General features: G+C 38.6%; 5 protein-coding genes across 5 annotated transcripts; 2 read left to right on the forward strand and 3 right to left on the reverse strand.

The window, feature by feature from the left end:
* The first annotated feature begins 223 nt into the window (after positions 1-223).
* Positions 224-1,226, forward strand: LOC135798118 (glutathione S-transferase 1-like). Its single transcript, XM_065310854.1, has 4 exons — positions 224-479; positions 548-748; positions 801-968; positions 1,042-1,226. The coding sequence occupies exons 1-4, from the start codon at positions 339-341 to the stop codon at positions 1,192-1,194; spliced, it is 663 nt and encodes a 220-aa protein (XP_065166926.1). The 5' UTR covers positions 224-338; the 3' UTR covers positions 1,195-1,226.
* A 1,510-nt stretch (positions 1,227-2,736) lies between these two features.
* LOC135798117 (uncharacterized) lies at positions 2,737-4,301 on the reverse strand. Its single transcript, XM_065310853.1, has 2 exons — positions 3,745-4,301; positions 2,737-3,688 (listed from the first exon to the last, which is right to left on the reverse strand). The coding sequence occupies exons 1-2, from the start codon at positions 3,790-3,792 to the stop codon at positions 2,873-2,875; spliced, it is 864 nt and encodes a 287-aa protein (XP_065166925.1). The 5' UTR covers positions 3,793-4,301; the 3' UTR covers positions 2,737-2,872.
* A 985-nt stretch (positions 4,302-5,286) lies between these two features.
* On the forward strand, positions 5,287-10,110 carry LOC135798272 (calponin homology domain-containing protein DDB_G0272472). The gene is made up of 10 exons (XM_065311061.1): positions 5,287-5,613; positions 6,112-6,291; positions 6,390-6,470; positions 6,635-6,805; positions 6,958-7,035; positions 7,373-7,601; positions 7,807-7,913; positions 7,972-8,163; positions 8,227-8,940; positions 9,160-10,110. The coding sequence occupies exons 1-10, from the start codon at positions 5,470-5,472 to the stop codon at positions 9,352-9,354; spliced, it is 2,091 nt and encodes a 696-aa protein (XP_065167133.1). The 5' UTR covers positions 5,287-5,469; the 3' UTR covers positions 9,355-10,110.
* Positions 9,597-12,184, reverse strand: Rchy1 (Ring finger and CHY zinc finger domain containing 1). Its single transcript, XM_065311062.1, has 4 exons — positions 11,723-12,184; positions 11,076-11,237; positions 10,403-10,837; positions 9,597-10,275 (listed from the first exon to the last, which is right to left on the reverse strand). Exons 1-4 carry the CDS (start codon positions 11,816-11,818, stop codon positions 10,156-10,158), a joined length of 813 nt encoding a protein of 270 aa, XP_065167134.1. The 5' UTR covers positions 11,819-12,184; the 3' UTR covers positions 9,597-10,155.
* A 916-nt stretch (positions 12,185-13,100) lies between these two features.
* On the reverse strand, positions 13,101-14,171 carry LOC135798386 (transmembrane protein 179). The gene is made up of 3 exons (XM_065311226.1): positions 13,960-14,171; positions 13,500-13,890; positions 13,101-13,435 (listed from the first exon to the last, which is right to left on the reverse strand). Exons 1-3 carry the CDS (start codon positions 14,094-14,096, stop codon positions 13,220-13,222), a joined length of 744 nt encoding a protein of 247 aa, XP_065167298.1. The 5' UTR covers positions 14,097-14,171; the 3' UTR covers positions 13,101-13,219.
* Positions 14,172-14,857: the final 686 nt, after the last annotated feature.

The following is a 14,857-nucleotide window of genomic DNA, read 5'->3' on the forward strand; positions in this document are numbered from 1 at the left end:
TGAAAACGATATCTCATATCTTCAACAAACATTGCGATTGTATTTAATCATTTGTGGTTATTTGCCCTGCCCTTATGTTTAACATTATTCTTGAAACACAATTAAATTTGAAATTATTATATAGGTAACAAGCAATTTCTATCAAAACTTCACAATATTATTATTAGCGGGTTGTCTATTATTTTTTAATATAGAGTTTTTGTAGTGGGGACTTCATTTTTTAGGTAATGAAGGTCAATGCGCTGAGCGCGAGTCACTAGTTCAACACTTGTTGAGTCTTACTTATTTGTTTCCTGCGTTGTTTTTATTCGTATATTCTCATTCGAAATCACCTTAAAATGGCCATAACTATCTACCATTTTCCACCTAGTGCACCCTCCAGGTGTGCAGTGCTAGTAGCAAAAGCGCTGGGCTTGGATGTGGACATAAAAGTCGTTAATCTTTTCGATAAAGAACAACTCAAGCCTGATTTTGTAAAGGTAACCTCAATGTTTTTATTTACCTTATCTTGTTATTGAATTATTATGTATAATGCGTCTACCTTCAGATTAATCCCCAACATGTTGTCCCAACTTTAACTGATGGTGATTTCACCATCTGGGAGAGCAGAGCAATTGCCACCTACCTGGCCAACTTATATGAGAAAGGTGACAAATTGTATCCAAAAGATCCCAAAGCCAGAGCTTTGGTGGATCAAAGGCTGCAATTTTGTGCAGGGACACTATATCCAAGAATAAGGGCAATTTGTGTAAGATATTTAAGCATAAATATTAAAAGTATGTACTAAATATAATATTTAGTTTCCAGTATTATTCCTTGGGGAAATTGAAGTTGAAGAGTCAAAGAAATCTTCACTAGAAGAGGCTATTGGTTTCTTGGATATATTTTTGGATGAAAATGACTTTGTCACTGGAAATACTTTAACTATTGCTGACATTTCAATTGCTGCATCTTTATCAAGTATTATTGTAAGTTTCAATTTTTGTTTGGGTTTATATTTTGTAATAACTTATGAACTTATCCTTCCCTTATTTTTTTAAGGCTGTTGGTTGGGATGTTACAGCATATGCCAATGTAGCTAAGTGGTTTGCAAAATGTACTTTAGAGATACCAGGCTACATGGAAATTAATGATGCAGGAGCTCAACAGTTTGGCAAAGCTGTCAAAAGTAAACTTGCACCCGGCCAAATTTGAAATAAAAAGCGGTTTCCGCATTTTTCCTTAAACTTTTATTCTAATTTGGATAATTTTGATATTATTATTTGAACAAACTATTAACCTCAATGACAGTGGATACAAGTCTTGTCTTGTATTTAGTGTAGATAGGTCAATTTCTCGTGAGTTATATTAAATCGATTACCAGCGCGACACCTTATCTTCTAAATGTTTGAATAGCATTGGGAATACCCAGCACATTAAATGCGAATATATCCGAAGTTTTTGTTACGGGGCTTAAAACGTAAAGCATTTTGTCATTGCCTTCGATTTATGTGGCATATGTTCAGCCACAAAAAATTGTTGCTTATTCTATTTTTTGACACAGAAACAAATAGTCAAAACTCTAGTCGTCATAACTCTGGACACGGTGTACATATAAATTTGATATCATTCAGTGGCGTGATTTTTGAGTCGTGTATACCCCATCCATTTTCGAAAGAGAAAACTAATATTCGTTTTCACTTAATTCGTGCAACAGCACGAATTCTGGCTTCTGATAAGCACTTCCTTTTAGTTATGATGAAAGCATAAAACAAGTTATATATGCCGGTATTCTTCAGTTGCTCATGGTCAACCCTAACTGCAATTGTCGATAGTGGTCCAGTCTTTCAGACTCTTCAACGATATCTGAATCTCAAACACCTACTCTGACCGAACTACTATTATACAACTTTTTTTGTAAAATTAACTATACTTGTGGCTGCGAAACTTGGAAGGTGACAAAAGTTCCCACAAAAAAAATTTCAAACGTTTAACAATAAGTTTCTCCAAAGAATATTCCGTATATTCTGATCAGACAGAATTATAAACAAAGAACTAGTGAGACACAGTAATCATAGATCAAACAATTAAAAAGAGAAAATAGGAATAGATAAGCAAAGTGCTACGGAGAAAGAAACTGACATAGCTAAAACCGCACTAGAATGGAGTCCGCGGATCAAGAGACCTGGCAGGTCGGGCCAAACCTGACGGAGATCCATTGTCGACGAACAGAAAAGTCTCAGGAACAGGGTGGAGCCAAACAAGTTGCGAAGATCAGAGTCGATTGCGAAGTCCAGATCATAAGGATGTCGCATCATAGGTCATGTGGATTTTGTTCCTGTTTAGGTGTAGATGATGTCCCATCTACCATCTTTTGAGACATTCCTCTCAGTGTCTCATCTGTTGCCTTTAGGTCCACTGTTTGATTTTGTCTGTAGACACTTTGAAGGCCACTTCTGCGAAGTTGCCTTTCCCAGAAAACCCTTCTTTTGCAAGTGAGATCGCATTTACATTGACCTTGTTGCTAATGTGTACTGGTGAACACAGTGTGACCATATCACAACTTAGTTCTGTTATCGTCGAGTTACCGCGATTTTACCGTGAATTGATAATTGAACAACGCTATGCCAGGAGCTGTTCTGCTTTTGTGTGATCTTGACACTACGAGTTCTTCAGTTCGGATTGAAAAACATTTAAATTATATGCAGTTTTTTGTTTTTGTAATATGTACGTAAATAAGTAAATACATATAAAATATTTAAAAAAAAAACAATATTTAATAAAAATTTTAAGTGCCTACATAGAAAATTTTTCAAAGTAAAGTAAAAACGCGCTAACCCATCAATGTACAATTTGAAAGATAATTAATTATTGAATATATTGTTCGCTTCTATTATAAAAACTTTTCGTCGATATAATGCTTGACAATTGCCTTCATTGTTTCATTGTATTCATGTTCACGTTTCATTTTATACAAAAAAGCCATCATAACATCACCATCTTTCTTAGCCGCTAGAGATAAATCAGGGCTCTCGTCCGCAGTACTCAACATAAGAACACGCATTAAAAACGATACAATAAAACCATATTTACTATACCGCTTCCAATGTTCCAACAATTTTGTCCGTGGATACACATTTTCCACATCCAATTCAAACATTGCCAGGCACTTCTTCACAGTTTGATAATATATATTAAGAAACTCATTCAATCTCGGTAAGAGTTCGACGTCAGCACATCCGTAAAACAGATAGGAAAGGTCCAAAACCGGTGAGTGGACTCTACACATTTGATAATCAATTAATATAGCCGACGTTGGGAGACCACTAGCATCATGCGAATATAATATATTATTACACCATGAATCGCCATGTGAAATAGTTGAATACTCATCTGGAATATTACTTTGATGGTACTCTTCGACAACTCTCTCAAAAAATGTACAATATTTATCATACATATTAGTTCCTTCAAAGATCCTCTTACAATTCGAAGCTAATTTATTAATAAAATTATCAAAACCCATTTGATTATACAACTGCAACATGACGTTATCGAAGAGTGTACCAATTAACTCTGCGTATACCAGAGGTTTTTTGTGTTTTAGAGCGAATGACACAGCATGTAACTTCGCTAACTCCTCAAACGCCAACTTCATATGAGCATACTTCATCGGCACGGTTCGATCAATCACATCATAACCAGTTGCCTGTAAATTTTCAATAATTAATATTTCTTGGCGTGGAGTTTCTTCGGAATAATGACAATTGGCGAATTGAAAGCAGTCTGTACCATGTTCCACTTGAAAATCATTCAGATACTTTGCAATCTTACTGTAGAATCGAATTTCAGTGAGGAAGAGTTTTCGCACCGGCAATCTGGTACGAATTTCATCTGCTTGTGGAGATTGTTTGATGATTAAATTAAGTCTTTTTGAATGTTTTTCATTTTTTCGGTGATTTCAAACATTTTTACAATTCCTATGTAGCCTTCTCCTTTACCGGTTTCATAGGTGCACACAAATGATGGATTTTTAATTGCATGCTTTTCTGCAATGTCGTTTAAAATTTTCTGTAGGCGAGAGTCCATTTTGTTAGGCGCACTGCACTAGATGTTTGAAGTAATATGTAGTACCACGTCTTTTGTATTCGGATTTATGTATCGAAACAATTTGCTTAAACGTGTATACTAAGATTACATCACCTTTAGATTAAATAAATCATAAATTTGCGCTTATTAACTCGATTTAGTGAATGCTGAATTTTCGCGCATTAGCAACAGTAGCAGCATTGCTAAGTCGATTGAAATAATGCGACGCATTGGTGGAACACGAAAGCTGCCATTGACTTAACTAAGTAATTGTTTGATTAACGATACTTACACAATAACACAATTCGTCTGATATGGTACTTTATTCATTATTTCTATGTTAAAAGTTTAGTAGACATAATTTTTGATAATGGACAAATACTAAGCAGGTTGTAATTTATAAATTTAGTTGTTCAAATTTGTTTAATAGCAACGCGCGTTCCACGCTTATTACAAATTTATTTTAGAAAATGAGAGTCATTGCAAAGTGTTTAAAAGCAACGTGGACCAATCAGCGTTTCAAACCAGTTCAAGAACGCATAAACATTTAACACAAAACTTAAATTTGTGACAGTCATTTTGAGGTAGATTTTTCAATTTAGGAAGCTTCTAGAAAGCTTCACTGCTGGGATATGATAAGAGATAAAAGGTACCTACTTTTAATAAAAGAAGTAACATACAAACAACGTATTATTATTAAAAGAATATTTGCATGTATCATACATTGTTTCTTTAAGTACATAGTATCACATATTATCACATATTAGGTATTAGATAGATTACTATCCCGCGAGGTAATCAATAAGTACTAAACTTCAATATTTTGAGCATCGATGTAACAGCAACTTGTGAATTTGCCAGCCTTTCTGGTACCTAGCCCGATTTTTGAATACAACATGATAATAAAATGCATATAACTGCTTCCAATATAAGTAAAATTTCTCCGATAAAATACTTAGTATTTCAAAATTGCAAGCTAGGATTAAAAAAATTACGGAAGTATAATTTTGGATGCAATAAAAGTATTTAAAAATTTAAAAATTTTATGCATTTGATTCTAGCACCATCTCTATATAAAAAAATACATTGTTCTAATTATGCACCAACATGCACAGAAGAATAGATGCGTGTTTTATTTTATTAGATTTATTATTTCTTTATTAAATACACCAAATTTATCATTTATTATATTCACACACCCATTAAATTTTCATTTCTATTCAACTGTTACTTTTCTAACCTCAACATTTTTGTTTAAGTTCGTTACGATCAGACTTGTTGATCAGTTCCGTCACGTTATGTGTAAAAGTATAAATTATTCATATTCGTGTAATGTACTCATGAACATAAACAACAGTTGTTAAATTATTCCGTTACTAAAACAACGATTATTCACACAAAATGTTGAGTTCCCAAGATGCTATCGACGTTGACGCATTCCTGACCGCTCGTAAAAAAGCCCTAGACCTAGAAAACTTGCGATTAAATAATAATAACAACTCTGCCACTTATAGTATCAACACTAAATCAGCACCACCAGCAATCGTGAGTAATAAATTGTAGTTAATAATCTGAATTATGCGCGTAAATGTTTGAATGATATTACTCGCCACTTTGGCGAAAACATACAAGTGCCGCCAACTATCAGCCACTTTCCCCGAACCACCCTTCTCTCGACAATTGGCATTTCGCGTGCGGATAAGACACGGATAAGGAACATCATCCGCCGCCCCCGTCGAGCGCGGCAGATGCCTACAGTGACGTCCCACATTCGGCTGACCTTGTTTTTATTGATTATTTTTGTAGGGCACTATCTTGAAAGTGATAGGGACAGTGGTGGATTGGAGAGATAGAGACCTTTGGTGGTGGGATGTGTGTGAAGCAGCAGTATCAGCCAGTGTGTGTGGCAATGCTCTTCATGCTCTCTTCATCTGAGTGAACTCACTGGTTCATCCAGTTCGCGCCGTCACCGCGGGTGCCGACCTCCACTAAACCAACCATCAGTTAGTGTACTAGCGTTGAGTCTTCTCGTTTTCATTGCAGCAGGATGATTACAAGCCTGTATCTGCCCAGCACACCAGCAATGCACAGATTGCTGCCAGCCAGTCTGAGGAAAAGGAAAACCTTGAGCATCCGGCCGATCGGACCTGCTCCAATGCACTAGGACCAGCCGAAAAGCCCGCAGCGCTCGCCAGCCACCAAAGTCCTTCAAACCAGTCACAGGTAACAGATTCACTTTCATGAGGGGCCAACTGAAGGGATATATTTAATTTGTTATTGTTTTTTCTAATTTTTGCTGCTGTGGTGCTACGTTTTTTTAGAATGTACATTTATTGACAAAACAACATTTGAGTTATGTAGATATTAGTAAAGAGCCAGCTATACATAATTTGTTTAGAGCGGTAAGCATGTTCATTAAAGCTTGATCATACTGTTTCGTTATCAAGAAAATATTTTTCCCATATTAAAGCTGACTATTAAAAATGGCAGAATTTGAAAATGTTTTCTTGATGATTGTCTTTGAACCGCAGTGGTGAAATTAAAACGTGAAATCCACCGATTGTAGGATGCTAGTACTAGGCCTGCAATGTTGCGTTATGGCGATTACAGCCCGAGCAATCTGCACTTGAGGGTGCCCGCACATCCGCATTTAGGTTTTGGCGAGTATGACAACCAAAAGAGGCGGCAATTCCTAAGGCAGCAACTGCGTAACGATCATAAGCAACACCTTGATAAGGTAGCTCATGAACAAGTTAATCACTTAATTTTGCATGCACGTGTTGATTAGTCGTGTGTCCTTCTCAAGGCTGTGTGTAGTTGTAGTGTTGGTTTATTAGTGTGTGTCGAGACGTTGATGCGCGCTCGATCTGCTTTAATCGAATTTTCCAGACGAATGAATTACTTAAAAGTGACCGCGCGTATCATAAGGCTGTTCAAACAGACATACAAAACGTGCGTTACGAGTTGGTAAGTTTATCGTATTTCACGTGGGGTGCAAGTTACACTAACACATCACAGTGTGGACGAGGATTTTACCTTCTAACCTTTAACACCTTCTAGAATAAAATATCTTAGTTTGGAGCGACGTTGAATGAAAATGATCAATTCTCTAATCCACTCATCGATTAAACAGTTGTTTATGCGGAAAAACACACCGCTACTGCTAATAATAATTGTTGTATCTTTTGTTCGAGTGTTGCTAGTAGGTGTAAAATGTTAGTGGTGGGCTTGTCAGTAGTGAATGTGTAACGGATTTACTTTGTCCATGCCGAATGTTATTTGAAGCTTTCTTTGCGTTCTGCAGATACAATACTCACGAGCAACTAACTTGGAAACAAATACTGCCGAAGGGGACCTTTTTGGTCTGCCGTCTACCAATCTTACAACAATCGAATCGTGTGTGATGCACAATAATCGTAGCCCGGTACTGCATAGATTAGATCAACGTATTACAGCCGCACACAGTAACCTGCTGAAATCCGACATGGACAAACCGAGGGGTATCCTAACGAATCGCAATCAAACACCAAGAGGTGTGTGTGTGTTTTGGTTTGTCATTTCCGCCCCCTCAAACTCTTGGCTTATACCGCCTTTTTGCCTTTGTCTGACTTTGATTATTAATTAATTCTATTAACGTTCTCGATGTATCTCATGTCTGTGACCGTAAATGTCAGCCATTTCAATGTAGCTGAACATTGGCGCACGGCACTTTTACTTACTTGATGCTGAATATTTCAGAAAGACTGCTCTCTGATTTGAAGCACAGCTATCTGCCCTCAACGGGAAACCTGTATAACGGCTACAGTGTGAATAGTTATAGCGAGCGCAACGAGCAAATGGACCGAGTATGTATACAATTGCCGCCATTTTATTTTTTTGATAGGTTATGATATTGTATTTCAGGAGCGCATCAAACGAGAAATATATCAAAACGAGCTACGCCTTCAGATTGAAGAGAAGCGACGGCTGGCCACGATGCGCGAAGAACAGGAACGCAAAGAGCAGGAATTGGAAAATAAGCGATTGGAGCAGCAACTGTTGCGTATGCAGGAAGAGCAACTCAGGGATGAACAACGGCGCAATCGGCGCGATTTGGTATGCTTAAATTATGCAGAGAGATGTATCACCTATTATTGATATGTGGTGGGTCGGTTGCAGATACGACGCAATAGCGACGACTTTGCTACGCGCAAACAAGAGATGCAGAGTCGTTTTCGGAAGCATGCCGAGTCCGAAAGTGGACTAGGCGGCATGCGCACCGCTACCAAGCTGTCCTCGCACTATTCACCGCCTGTGTCTCGACGCACGCTCGCCGTAGGCGGTGGGTCCGTGTCTGCCTCGGCGTTGCCATACGCTTCTTATGGTGGCGCGTCTCCAGGCGCTTCCTCCGCCAGATACAATCCGTCGCGCTACGATACGTACGTGCGCAAGAACATGCTGAATCGCATGGACTCGATCAACCATTACGTCCCGCTCGACGCCGGCCTCTCGCCGTCGACGTACGCCGGCCACTCACGTTCCAACCCTTCTTCGTTTAGCCGCTACGACTCCTTGAGCCGGATAGACGCACTCAAGCAACAGGACGCCCTTAGCAGCAGACTGGAATCGCTCAGTCTTAATGAGAGTCTCAGCCGCGTGCAACGACGTCACAGTGCTACTCAACAGGACCTCAGTCTAAGCTCGGCTCGCCGTAGTCCTAAGTTACAACGGCGTAGCAGCAGTGGCCGCTTCGATGATACTGTGATGCCAATTCCGTTGCTGAAGGCGCACTCGCCGGTTGCACGCGAGCTCAAGTACTCGCAAGCGGTCACCTCAGCGACGAGTCGATACAGCAGCTCGGAGGCACTGCGCAAACTGGAGGACCGGTGGCAGGTAAGGTCGGCGTCCATGCACTCCTACGGCTACAACTCTTTCACTCTTCCCTACTAACAACCGCCGCCGCCCGGTGTCATCGACAGAGGAGCAGCGGCTTTCTTCTTCCGCATTACCTACGTAATCAATTAACTTTAATACAACAAAAACGTTCTAGCCACTCTCTCGTTTGTTCGCATGCGTCGACCGACGTCGATTAACGAAACTTACTACTTATAGATACCGGCAGTACAAAAGAATCCGAGCGCTGGCGTTGGCGGGCGTGCTAGTTCTAGTTGTAGGAGCGTTCTCACGCAGCTCGGAGCGATTCGGATGCAGCTGCAGCGCGAGCAGATGCGGATGGACGAGACGATGAGGGGGCGCGAGCGCGCCGCCGTCGCGTCCCACACCGGCGACACCTCCCAAGGCTGTTGATTAACAATTAGGTAATACACACACAAAATACATCTTAACTATTTCGCAAACGATAAACTACAATCTAAAAAAGAAGAAATACATTAATTACACCTAGCGAGTTAAATTCTAAGACATTACAAGATAATATATTAAAAACATTCAAACCCGGGCCGCCTGGGCGAGAGAATCGGATGTGTATAAAAATAAAGGCATACTACTGTTGATATTCTAAACAAAGAAAAAGAGAAATATGCATATAGTATTGTTATCGATTCGGGTGATTTTGTTTATTCAATATTCAAAACTTCCCCTCTCTTTTGGTTTGCGACGACACACATTCCGTATATTGTACATATTATAACATAATTACTATCCTGAGACGAATACTAACACGAGTATTACATATTCAATCAACAATTTTCATTACAACGCATCTCGTTTAGAGCAACCAAGAGTGCGGGCGCGTTCATCAGGTATATAAATGCGACTCGTTTACATTCGCATGTAATTATTACATATTACGTCTCTAGTGAAACGAAAAAAGACGCAACACGAAGCTGCCGAGCATATTTAAAGCGAGAATACTTAAAATATCGAATAATTTGTTAGTGGGCTTTCTATTATACTGTTGTTGTGTATTTCATATATGCATACCTATTATATTATGTTGTTATTGAAAAAGAAAAAAAAAAGAAAAATAACGAAGAAAGAAGGACGTGATTGTGAGTATTATCCGAGAGCACAATCAGATCATAAAAATGTGATTATCTTCTAGCTGAACGTCTTTTTCTTTGCCCCAAAACACACCACATATCCAACTCAGTTCTTGCCACGCTCCTGTAGCTGCACCTGGAACGGCGTTCCTTTGATCCTACACGTGTTGTACGACCCACAGTGTGTGCATTTTAAGCCAACTACGTGGAATTGCACGGTGCTTTCCTAAAAATATCGTCAGTTTGTAGTAAAAAACAGTAAACCACGCAAAACATGCATATTTTTCAGAATAAAAATTTGGGTCATGGTAGAGTGGAGTGTAATTGAATGGTTTCACAATAGCGGCGCTTACTTTATGACAATCCTTGCATAGAATATCAGCCATATAGTTGGAGTACTCCGTCGGCATGGTGGTGTGGGCGACCTCGTTGTCCAAGTACTTCCACAATTGCGACATGTCCATCAGCGAAGTTTGGCAAGTGGGGCACGCATAATGGCCGGCTTTCAGCAGCTGCTCGAAACACGTGCGGTGCAGAAGATGGCCGCACATAGGTATGTGGCACGGAATACGCGACGTGTGGATGTCGTCCAAACACACGGGGCAGTTCGCACGCGACACATTCTCTACACACTTGTGCCCGTCCTGCAGTTGCACCGGTAGGCACATATTACATTTCTGACAGTGAAAGAACTTCTCTGCACCGCCAATTCGGCATATACCGCAACCAGAACAGTGGTATTGATTCTTATCTTCATCATCAAACAGATTGCATTCTAGGCATGTGTACTGCAATATTTAAAAAATATTAACAACTATTTACAGTGAATGTGGACGAAGAAAAAACATTGCATAACGCAATTGCAAAACGCGCCCGCGTGTGTATGCCTTGCACGAGTAATTACGTTATGACACGCAGTAGTACATGTGAATGAAGTAGAAAGTGAGTGGATGGACGGAGAACGCTCGTAAAGCTTTTATTGAATAACATCGAAATTATATAATTTTTGAATATCGCTTCGCTCACCTTTCCGAATCGTATGCCACAATTTTGGCATTCCGCTTGCACCGACTGACGCGTTTCACACAGCGTGCAGATTAGCTCGGTAACTTCTTTGCGGTTCACCGTATGCTCTTCAGCGCTGTCATGGCAAAAACGGCACGTGTATACTTTGTTACAGCATGGCGTCTAAAACAAACAATTGAATCATATTAGATTTAAACTGCACATCGTGCAGTTGCTGTGGAAAATGTTGGTAAAGTCTCGGTTCCAGTTAATAGAAAAATCTGTACGCAGCGTACAAAATTGAATTACACGTTCTGAATATGCGTGCGCTCCAAATCTAAACTTTCACACAATTGTTGTTTTTCTTCTGCTTCATTATGTTGATTCATGGATTCCGAAATCGGCATGATTGCGCGTTTCTCGTGTTTATTCCGCGCGTTTATGAGAACGTTACACTTCTGCAACAACGAAAACAAAGGCAGTGCGAAAATGTCGCAAGTAGGTATGAATTCGCAAAGCTATTTTTATCGCGGATGCACCAAATCACACAAAGAATTAATTGGCGGCTGTGTATTGAGCTCAGGCGTGTATAACATTAGTTCGTTTGTCAATTTAATTGAGCATATACATTGCCGCCGCCGACGACAGTAATCGTGTTAGATACTTGCCACAAATTTGGACTTTCTTTTGTAATGCGCACAACCAATTGGCTTGATGGTGTCCTCAGGTGGGCCCTCGGCGCCAGGTGTAGCTGCCAACTCCATGCTATTTTACTTTGCGCGCAAATTTGCACACTTGGGATGTGGACGCGCTGTCACTGCATTAATTCGATAGCGCACATCAGCTGGAGATCGTTGTCAGTCGATCGAAGTTGCGACAGACACCCCAACACACGGGATACGCGATTATTGACGGCACTGACGGTTCATATCACTGCGCGAGTGGAGGCACCGAAATCGGAGAGCGCCCGTTTGACACTGGCTAACACAGTGGCAATGGAAGTTATTCCAACTCCACATCGCACACCACAGCCACAGGCAACATAAAGCTGTTTGTGCGAAGGCGTGCGATTGAGAACGCGATATTTGCCCGTGTGTTTGTTGTTTGACGACTTACAGCACGCGCACGCACACTGGCAAACTTGTTCATAAGTACACGGTAGTAGCCGTATCATATGATTGCAAGAAATTAAAATTTTGTTGAATCATAGACGTAGTGTGGGTTGCCTACTATGGGTACAAACTGCTTCAATCTGCTTCCAAAAACTTGATATTTACTATTTATTACGTGAGATTTGCCTTGATTTCACAGGAGAGCAATTTCTAAACGGAAGAAAGTAAAGTAAAATTAGACTACATTTGCCTTTTGCGTCTCCGTTTTAATTCATATTGTTTTATGTTATTTTTACACCCTTTATATTACCTTTCACCTGTAAATATCTATTTATGTAATCAATTTGAAATTTTGCATGTATATTAAACAATACATTAATATAATAAAGTTATCTGATTATTCTGTACAGACTCGGTCAGAATAAGTAATAATATTTGTAGTTGTCAAAGTAAACACTGTACCCTCACAAGTTAATAATATTTTAAATACTTTTCAGAAAGACCGAGAGCAATTAAGATAAGCCTGGTCTATAGGTAAATATAGCGTGGAGTGTATCAGTTCTTAATAATATTCAGTCGATACAATTAGTATAAACTGATATTGAAAGTAGGGTGCATGGTAAAGAAATAATTTGTATCTAAGAAACAATAATTCATTCCGTAACATAGGCTTTTGATAATATTTCATTATAAAAACTTCGAATTTTTATATAAACAAGATGACAAATTCCCAAATAATAATATTAAGAAGGAATATTTCTTGTAAATATTATAAATTTGCAAGAAAAATTCCTATTTCCCATTTTATTCGATCCAAAAGAGCATTCTAGCTGTTCTATTTCATCTGATTGAATCATTTAGGTATTTCGCTAAAACAATTGCGCAAACTAAAGTTGTTGTTGCCTTACCTAAATAGTATATTGGTCAGCATTACTAAATTAAAAATACATAAATTTATTGCATGTTAGATATACATATAGATTAATATTAATAACATAATAACACAGTAGTAGAGTAAAAAATAGATATTATAATGTTAGAATATTTATAGGATTAATCCACTTCGCCCTTACTAGCCACAGTGCTAGTAGTATGAGTTGATTCTCTTCCCAACGAATTTCCTGGCGATTCGGCGTTTTCCTCAATCAAGCGACGCCGCTCTCGATACATAGAAACGCGCATATTCTCAATTTGATGATAACGACACAACTTCAGCAATGAGAATACACACAAACCAACCCAAGTTGCAAATGATCCCCAAATGCCAAACTGGAAATCCAAAAACCAAATTTAACCAAAATTATTAATACTTTAAGTTTATTATTGCATCTACCTGAGCTGTTCCAAGTTCAATATAAAACATGCTTGTATCAATCCCATCCTGTTTATCAATCATTTGACCAGCAGCTATCTCACAATAAGGAAACCTTTGGGTGATAGTGTCACACCAAACCATAAATCCAAGTGTGATCATTAAGGCAGCAATTATAATGCCACCACATGCTAATACATTTATTAGCACATCAAAAAATGCTGATAAGAAGGAACTATCTTGTCCCCTGCATAGTAACAATGATAACCTGTATATTTGAATTGAAGATATTACAAAGAGTGCTGAACCAATGAAGATAGTATAGTTGCAATATCCTTGTGAAGCCCAGTCAACTTTAAGTTGCCCATCTGTTTCTTGCCAAATTCCAGTGGAAAATAATAGACAGTGACCCCTTTAAAATAAATAATAATTGTTATTTATATAAATTTAACACTTAGTATGTGTGTTCAATAAAACATACTTAAATTCATCCTGATGTAGGCTTATTGGTATGGTAACACATATTGACAGAATTAGGGCCACCACATATCCTGCAACCTGACTTAGCAGAACAATATTGCCTATTGCCATGTTTTTATCCAGTGAAGAATTTGCCATTTAATGCCATGGAGACACTGAACAATTCATAGAACAGAGTAATAACATCGAATAACAGCTGGTTTTGACAGTGGAGTCCAGTGGTGGGGGTTAAAATCAAATATTTAATGATGATGAATTACATAGACATGTGAATTAAATCCAAAAATGGAAATAAACCCCTGATCTGTGCATGAAAAAGTTTTATCAAAACATGAATGATCTGGCACATAATGTATTATTATTTCAAAATTTGCTCTAAATACGCGCACGTCAACCTTGACAGCTTTTTAAGGTTATTGCTATACAATCTGCCATCCAAGGAAATATACAGATTCAGTGCCAACCCGAATGGCGCAACCGCGTCGGAGGAACCCAAAGTTTTTTTTTCCGATGTCATATACAGGATGTTCGCGGCATGATTGAAGTGTAGTATAATGTGATTTACCAAGGTGGTATTTTTTTAAAAGTGGGTTAATGTTTTAAAATTCGATCAATCTTAGCAAATGTTATTATAAAATATAAAGACTCTGGAACAAGGTAGCTTACCTAAGTACCATTTAAGTTTAGATACGCTAGAAATTAAAGATAGTGTGTTTAAGTAGTGCTTAATCGCTTAAAAACGCCGATTTAGGCATAAACATCGGTGTTTTGCTTCAAAAGGTGTGTATCAATCATTAAAATTTGTTGTTGAACCAAGTAACATTTTAAATAATCATTAAATTAATGAAATGGTTGGCAAATTCCCTAAGAAGTTTTTTTTAATGCAGTTCTTTGCAACC

The sequence above is a fragment of the Atheta coriaria genome, unplaced genomic scaffold (assembly GCF_025399875.1).
Source record: "Atheta coriaria isolate IRGN ID8LTWV9N9 unplaced genomic scaffold, Caltech_Dcor_3.1 hic_scaffold_9_pilon, whole genome shotgun sequence".
Taxonomy (NCBI): Eukaryota; Metazoa; Arthropoda; class Insecta; order Coleoptera; family Staphylinidae; genus Dalotia; species Dalotia coriaria.